The sequence below is a fragment of the Chenopodium album genome, chromosome 12 (genome assembly GCF_948465745.1).
Source record: "Chenopodium album chromosome 12, dcCheAlbu1.1, whole genome shotgun sequence".
Classification (NCBI taxonomy): domain Eukaryota; kingdom Viridiplantae; phylum Streptophyta; class Magnoliopsida; order Caryophyllales; family Amaranthaceae; genus Chenopodium; species Chenopodium album.
This window is the reverse complement of record NC_137845.1, coordinates 48,992,629-49,001,873: the sequence shown is the minus strand read 5'-3', so window position 1 is coordinate 49,001,873 and position 9,245 is coordinate 48,992,629. Positions and strand designations below refer to the sequence as shown.

General features: G+C 34.3%; 1 protein-coding gene across 1 annotated transcript; it reads left to right on the top strand.

Moving 5' to 3' along the window:
* Positions 1 to 7,011: 7,011 nt before the first annotated feature.
* Positions 7,012 to 8,658, top strand: LOC145571256 (uncharacterized). The gene has a single exon (XM_081630322.1). The coding sequence runs from the start codon at positions 7,012 to 7,014 to the stop codon at positions 8,656 to 8,658; it is 1,647 nt and encodes a 548-aa protein (XP_081486448.1).
* The last annotated feature ends 587 nt before the right edge of the window (positions 8,659 to 9,245 follow it).

Below are 9,245 nucleotides of genomic sequence, written 5' to 3'. Positions count from 1 at the left end.
AATTCATCATTAGCAATGTCATGTGGTTCACCCTTATCAACCTCTACTTCAACATCATACTCGGGTTCACTCACAGATTTATTAGACAACTCTTCGTCATCATCAGCTTCCCTATCACCATCAATAAGGAATATTTCAAGCATCCCACACTTGAGCCCCACTATGATCATACATTTAAGCATGGTGGCGTCGAAAAGGAAGGAAGCTAGAGCAAAAGAGTCGCCAACAAGTTCTAGGAACTTATAAACCGTTCACATGGTGAAGGTTACACCCCTTCACGATCCATGAGATCGCTAACTCTATAGTGGTCTGGAACCATGACTGGATATTCGGGGATGAAGGTACAAATCCAACCTAAAAGTGATTAAACCTGCCCTAAAAATAAACCTCTACTTTATTATGGTCATATTCATTTGCGCTTTTTGACTAACATACAATCAATAAATTAATCCTAAACCTGTTTAATCTATGTTGGTTGAATATTAATGCACAACAAATCTATTATTGTTGGCGATCATTTGAATTATAATCACATTAGCCTAAATAAAATTATTAATTATCTTATTAAGCGTGATTACAAGTACAAATTCCCTTTAAACCTGCAAGAGAAGGCGTGATCAACCAATAACATAATAATATATCAACAACATAACAATATTGATACAACAAATCATCATCATCATAATATTCTCATCAAAGCATAATAATATTAGCAAGATCCAAGGCATGATACTAACAAGATTAATAACAAATCCTAGCATATCACTAACAATAAAAATCAAAGGGTTAGCCCTAACATGATACTAACCTGATAGAAGAAAATAGGAAGCAACCTAAATATGATACTAGAAACTAATAAATAATATCCTAACTTGATACTAGGAATTAATATAAACTAAGCATGCTTTCTATAGAAATATAGCAATAAAACAACTTACTTTATTGCCTCATATCTCTTTCTATCAAAACAATACACACGTTAGTAACTTCAATGAAAATATTAATCAAACAATTAATTTAAATAATTGAAATAAGGATTTGGGACCAAACCCTCAGAAATTATCAACCTTTCACGTCTAGGGCGAAGGCCACTTTGAGCTTGGCTAGGTGTGTCTAAGACTCGTGAATACGCTATTTTATTTGAAAAAGGAAGGTTAGAAATGAGGGAGAAACAACAAGCTATTAGCTTTTAGAGAGAAGAGAATAGAATTAGATGATTGTTGATAATTGTGAATGATTAAAAAGGGGAAATACGACCTTATTTATAAGAAAAATAGCCCGAAAACGATCAGAAAAAGACCGAATCCTATCTAGAATAAAACTACCTCTGTCGCAGCGCGACTGCTTTGTCGCGGCGCGCTAGTCCTGTTGTTTCATGATGGTTCACGCGTTTTCTAAAATCTGTATGGAGTCCTTAATCTAATTAAATTCGATTTATTGAAGTTAGTTCTTATCTTTGAAAATCAGATTTAATCTCTTTGAAACACTTGTTTTAATCCAAATAGAATTTTTTATTTTCATAAAAACATAATTATTAATCCTAATCCCATTAGAATTGAAAATAACTTTCTAGATTATTCTAGAAGATCAAAATCAATCCTAATAATTTTAGGAATATTAATTAATGGGCCCTCCACTAGATCATTGGGCCATTTAAAAACCATTTCAAGCCCAATTTAGTATTTTGGCCATAACTTCCTCATTATTCATCGGAATTGGGCTTATAATATATCATTAGAAAACTCTTTTCGAGCCCAATCCAACTACATAAATATTGGACCCTTATCATGGACTAAACTAAATTGGACTGGACATTTTCATAAATAGAGTTCATTTTTGAAAACAGAAAGAAAGATATTTTTATTAAAACAACCGCATCACAAGACTTTTCACACTTTCACTTCATTCAAAAATCAATGATGTGAAACGTATTCATCACTGGGTTTGTTTTTTAGGGAAACACAATTAGGTGTCTACACCATCAAATTCAGCATTACAAGCCATGATCCTTAACCTACAAGTGTACAAAAATAATCAGAAACACCTCGCAACATCATAGGTAAGAAACTAGAAATACAGGATAAGTTATTTTTGGGGACTTGTACGTGGCCGAGATTAGCCTCCAATTCCGTGTTACTGTCAGACATATGTTGTGAAATACATATGTTGTGCTTGAAACTAACTCATCAGGATTAGTGTTAAGAATAAAATTAAAAAAAAAATCACTAAAACTGGCAGAGAAGTAAGATAATCCAAATGCAGAGGTGTGCTAGACTAATGTGAAAGACATAGTAACTGAAGTACACAATAACTACATTACAGAAACAATCAGAACTGTCACTGACACTAAAATACACAAAATATCAACTAAAGTAATAATGCTCTATGATCAACATGAACTGATCATTAAGGTTCTATGACAGTAATGCCTTCTTGGTGATCTACGCGCATATAATTAGTGTCAGCATCTAGTCCTTCTGGCACATTACAATCTGGAATTAAGAATGGTGGCGTATCATCAAACTTATCATACTCTTCTTCATCATCGACATCACCTATCCCTAGAATGTATCTCTTCCCTTAAACAACAACATACCATTCATTATCAACAATGTCCCTTACATAACACTTGTTTAGCTTGTTATGCTAATATAAATGGCTCTGCAGTGTCATGGAAACGACTCTTGTTAACTAAAGTGTAATTGAATGGTCCATCCTTTTTCACACCACATCGCCCTTTATCAGACCACTTGCATTGAAATAGTGAAACTTTGAATTCTATGTAATCAAGCTCCCAAATTTCCTGGATTACTCCATAGTATGATAAAGTTGCATCAATTGGGGACTTATCCTTGGCACTTGCAAATTCTCTGGAAGAACAAACAACCGTAACACCACTATTTTGCACGGTCCTTGACTTTTATCTTGGCGTTCAGTGTAGAAACTGTATCCATTGATGTCATACCCTTCATAAGAGCGTATAGTTTCTTTAGGACCATATGCTAACCATTTGATCGTTTCAGAGACGATGTTTCCTGTTTCAGACATGTAGACACCCATTTGTGTCTCCCCAAAACCAAACCCAGTGATGAATACCTTTTGCGTCGAATGATAATCGAACGAGGTGAAGGTGTGATAGGTCAGGTGTTGCGGTTAGTTTTTATTAAAATTCTTTCTTTCTGTTTTCGAAAAACAACTCTATTTTATGAAAATATCCAATCTAGTTTAGTTTGGTCCACGACAAGGGTCCAATAATAGTGTATTTGGATGAGTCTTGCAAAGAGCTTTCCAACGATATATTATAAGCCCAATTTGATGAATAATGAGGAAGTTATGACCAAAATACTAAACTGGGCCCGGTTTGATCTTTACATGCGGCCCGATGATCTAGGGGAGGGCCCAATGTTAATTATTATTCCTAAAGTTATTAGAATTAATTATGGTCTTCTAGAATTCTCTAGAAGGTTCTTTTAAGTCCTAATAAAATTAGAATTAATAATTATATTTTGATAAGTTTTACTTGGAATAAAATATTATTTTATGAAAATACGATTTTAGTTTTCATACGGACTTTACAAGTCAATTTTAATTGATAAGCGGACTCCGTGTTTGAAAGCGCATAGGAATGCAGGCTGTCGCCAAACGACAGGCCTGTCGCTACGCGACAAGCCTTTTCGCCACGCGACATAGCTTGTCGCCAAACGACAGGACTGTCGCTACGCGACAAGCTTTGTCGCCACGCGACAAAGTAGGTTTTGCGGCGACATCGTGGAGTTTTATTGCTTATCAAATTCTACCTATTTCCGGACTGTTTTCTTATAAATAGGGTCCTGAACCTCCGTTTTTAATCAATCATCTACAATCAACAACAATCAATTCTCATCTACAACAATCATCTTTCTCTCTCTAAAGCTAGAAGCTTTCTCTCTATCTATTCTTTTTCTAAACCTTCCTTCAAACACAATTCCTCATACATTAGCACTAGACACACCTAGCCAAGTTCGAAGTTACCTTCGCCCTAGACGTGAAAGGTTATAATATCTGAGGGTTTGGTCCCAAATCTCTCTTTCAATTATTTAATTTAATTGTTTGTTTTATACTTTTCCTTGAAGTTACTAACGTGTGTATTTTGTTATTAGAAAGAGATACGAGGCATCGAAGTAAGTACTTTAATTGTTTAATTGGTCTTATGATATAGAAATCATGTTAAGATTGTTATTTTGGTTCCTATAGGATGCTTTCCTTTGTATGATATTTAGGGTGATTTGCTTATATCAATTATGATTTCTAGGATGCTTCCTATTTTCTTTTCTAATATCATGTTAGGGCTAAAGCTTTGATTTTTATTGTTTAGTGACATGCTAGGGTTGGTTATTAATCTTGTTAGTATCATGCCTAGGATCTTGCTAATATTATGCTTTTACATGATTATTTTTATGATTATTATGATTATAATTATGATGATTGTTATTATGTTGCTTGATGCTTATTATTGTTATTGCTTGATCACACCTTTTATGCATGTTTAAAGGGAATTGGTACTTGTAATCACGCTTAATAAGATAATTAATAATCTTGTTTAGGGATAATATGATTATAATTCAAGTGATCGCCAATAATAGTTTTACTTGTGCATTAAATTCAACCAACATAGATAAACAGGTTTAGGGTAAACCTATTGATTGTATGTTAGTCAGAAAGCGCACATGAATACGAGAAGAATGAAATAGAGGCCTTTTTAAGGCAGGTTCAATCTCTTTTAGGTTGGATTTGTACCTTCATCCCCGAACCCTACTTGGTTCAAGACCTTTTGGAGTTGACGATCTCATGGATCGTTAAGGGGTGTAACCTTCACCCTTTGAACGGTTTACAAGTTCCTAAAACTTGTTGGCGACACTTTTGCTCTAGCTTCTTTCCCTTTGGACGCCACCATGCTTAAGTGTATGATCACAGTGGGGTTCAAGTTTGGGGTAATGCTTGAAATATTCCCTACAAGACAACTCATCCATCACTTCATCATGAAACTAATCAACAAAAAGGCGATTATGTTCTAACATCAAGGTCCTTTCACCTTTGGAAGGATTTTTTTATCTCAACTCACTCATATGCTTGTCAAGGTAAGGATGAACCTCCGTAACATGATGTAACACAAAGAGGTGAGCTTGCATATACTTGTCTGGAGGGGCGAATATTTCTTTACCACCAACTGTACCCTTACCTTCAAGCCTCCCTTCATGTCGAGATTTTGGGAGTCTAATAGGTTGAGCTCTAGACACAAACTTAGCAATGAAGTTACCAACCTCCTCTGCCACCGTCCCTTGAACAATACAAGCTTCCGGTCGAGCTAGATTCCTCACCTTATGTTGCATGGATCCCATATGTCTTTCACATGGGTAAGCCCATCTCATAAAGACCGGACCACAAAGCTTAATCTCTGGAATTAGATGAATGACCAAATGAACCATTATGTCAAAGAAGGAAGGCGGGAAATACATTTTAAATTGACACAATGTTACGATGACCTCTGATTGCAAACTATACTAGAATTTAAGTAATTAACAATGACTCAATAACGACGACATAAAAATTTCATTGTTAAAAGCATACTTATAACGAGGACTAAAAATGTTTCTCATGAGTTTTAGACTATTGTCTGCACAATGACAAAATAATGTTAAATGTCTGTCGATAATAATCTAGAAATACAAAAAATTAATAAAAAAAAAAAAACAAATCGTCGTTAATAATATATGACGCGGCGGGATTAAAATTTAGAACCGCTAAATTTCTATTTTTCACTCTTACCTCCCGCTGCATTGAACTCTAAAAAGAAACCCTTGTTTTCCCAATCAAAACCTATTCACTCTAAAATTCCCAATTCGACGATAATCGGAATCTGTATTCCTAAATCTTGTTGATTAAGGTCTATTCTTTCTCAAACTTAGAAACCAACGAAGGATATATTCAATATTCGGTATGTTATTATATCTCTTATGAATTACAAAATTGCAGTTTAAGTTTTAGTTTCAATTTAATATATTAAAGGACTTGTTAATTTGTTAAAATCTGAAGTTTTTCCTTTGTTTGATTTTAATTTTAGGCCTGATATATCAATCTGGTTCATCAATTTCCCCTTTTTCTATTGTAGTTTCATTTAATTTTTAGTCAAATTACTCAAGTTTGATGTTTTATTGATACCTTGAGTTAACAATCTGATTCTTTTTTCTAATTTATTTAACTATTTGCATGTATCTCTAAATTATTTCCTTTAATTTGTCTCTTATAATCTGTTATCTACGCATACAGGATGTAAATTTTTTTCAATACTTTTAATTATATAGTTTGTTGGCTGGAATATTAGTTGTGTAAATTAGCATATATATGTTGCTATAGATAATCGGTGGTTTATGTGAATTAATTTGAGAAAATTTATGATGTTATATATATATAGCAATCTCAACATACACATCTGATCTGAAATTATGACATCCATAGTTGTTCTAATGATATAAATAGCATATAAATTTTGTTTTCATCATTATATTTTCGTGGGTTATTGGTCTGATATTAGTTTTGTCAGGCTATTTTTGGTGTGTATGTAAGATGATGTTAATTACATCATGTGTGCTAGAGTATATTGGGAGACTGCAATAATATATAAATTAGGAATAATTAAAGGGAAAAGTAGTGAACCTTAACCTTTTATTAAACAAGATAATGGCTGGGCACTTACTTTAGATTTGATTATTTAAAGGTTGCTCAATGCACTTCCATTAAAGTAATAATAATATTTCTTTCTTGATTTCTTGAAAAATTGGATATATATGTTGTTTCAATTACACTTTGATATTTTGATTGCGTAAAAGGATAACAACAACTGAAACCCATAATTTGAAAATGTAAGACAAGGATTTGATAATGTATACTAAATTCATGCCTTTTGGATTGTTTGCGGTTTCCTTTGCAGATTTTTTTGGTTTTTATTCTATAATTTTATTTTACTTCGTGAAAATGGCTCCTAGTAAGGATTGGATGGCAATCGAGGATTATGTTAATGACCCATCATATGAGGAGGGAGTTGACAATTTCTTAGACTATGCTTTTCAAAATGTGAAAACCCATACAATTCGTTGTCCTTGTTATAAATGTATTAATGGAGAATCCGGTGATCGTGAGAAAGTTAGAGAACACCTACTAGTTTATGGAATAGTAAAAAGGTACACCTTTTGGTACCATCATGGTGAGGGGTTAAATGAGCCAAAGCTCGTGTCAAATGGGGATGATGTAGTAGAAAATGAAAACCCTGATGAAGTGCATGATATTTTAAGGGATTTATTTCCCGAGTACAACAATGTCGATGTCAATGACGTTGAGGAGCCAAACGCTGATACTAAAAGATTTTATAAATTAATGAAAGATTCCCAAGATCCGGTATATGAAGGTTGCAAGACTTCTAGAATGTCTGCCCTCTTAAAACTTCTTCATATAAAAACTCTTGGTCGTTGGAGTAATGAGTCATTTACTATGCTTCTAGAATTCTTGAAAAATGAACTTCTTCCCAAGGGATCAAATTTGCCTGATTCTTATTATGAGTCTAAGAAGGTAATGAAAGACCTTGGCCTATCATATCAGAAGATTGATGCATGTGTTAATGATTGCATTTTATATTGGAAGGAAAATGAGATGCTAGATGTGTGCAATATATGCGGTGCATCAAGATGGAAAAGCAATAAGCATAGTGGGGAAGATAAGTGTAAAGCAAATGGTAAAAGAATACCTCAAAAGACACTAAGATACTTCCCACTAAAACCAAGGCTACAACGATTATTTATGTGCTCAAAGACCGCATCGCTTATGAGGTGGCATCATGGTAAGAAGAAAACTGATGGTACAATGAGACACCCTGTTGACGGATCTGGTTGGGAATCATTCGACAAAGAGTACCCTACTTTTGCATCTGACCCTCGTAATGTTAGACTTGGGCTTGCTAGTGATGGTTTTCAACCCTTCACAAATGCGAAAAAACCATATAGTATATGGCCAGTGATCCTAATTCCTTATAATTTACCGCCTGAGCTTTGTATGAAGCAGCATAATATGATTCTTTCAATGCTAATTCCAGGTCCAAAAGGTCCCAGTGATGCAATTGACGTGTATTTTCAGCCTCTTATTGAGGACCTGAAGGAGCTATGGGAAATTGGTGTTCAAACTTATGATGCAGCATCACAACATCATTTCCAGCTCCGTGCATGTTTGATGTGGACTATTAATGATTTTCCAGCATATGCAATGCTTTCAGGATGGAGTACTAAAGGGTATTTGGCTTGTCCTTGTTGTTTAAAAGGTACTCGGTCAAAGAGGCTAACTTACGAGGGTAAAGAATGTTATATGGGCCATCGATGCTATTTGCCAAGGAATCATAAATGGCGAAAGGATAAAGATTCATTCGATGGAAAAGTTGATCATAGTCTACCTCCAAAACCATATTCAATTGATGATATTGTTTATCAACTTGAGGACTTGGAGAAAATTATTTTGTCTAATGATCCAAGCGTGAAGACAAAAATATCTCATGACCTTAGGGGGGACAATTGGAATAAAAAAGTATTTTCTTTAAGCTTCCATATTGGAGGACACATCTATTACGACACAATTTAGATGTGATGCATATCGAGAAGAACATATGTGATAGTATTCTTGGGACAATTATGAATATCAAAGGGAAGACCAAAGACAATTTGAAATCACGTCTTGACTTGGAAGATATGGGGTTGAGGTCTACGTTGCACCCAATAAAAGAAGGGGACAAATGGAAAATTCCTCCTGCTCCATATACTTTTTCCCCATCTGAAAAAAAACATTTTTGCAATTTTTTGAAAGAGCTAAAAGTTCCTGATGGTTTTTCATCAAATATTTCTTATTGTGTGAATTCAAGGAAATCAACAATTTCGGGATTAAAGAGTCATGACTGTCATGTAATACTCGAGCATTTGCTTCCTTTAGCAATACGTGGTCTTCTCACACCACTGGTACGTGAAGCACTAATTGAGTTGTCCATGTATTTTACATTATTATGTGCTAAAACACTTAAGGTTGATGAATTAGAGCAACTAGAGTCTCAAATTCCTATCATTCTCTGTAAATTAGAGAAGGTTTTTCCTCCCTCCTTCTTTGATGTGATGATGCATTTACCTATACATTTATCCAATGAAGCAAAGATTGGAGGGCCGGTTCAGTTTAGATGG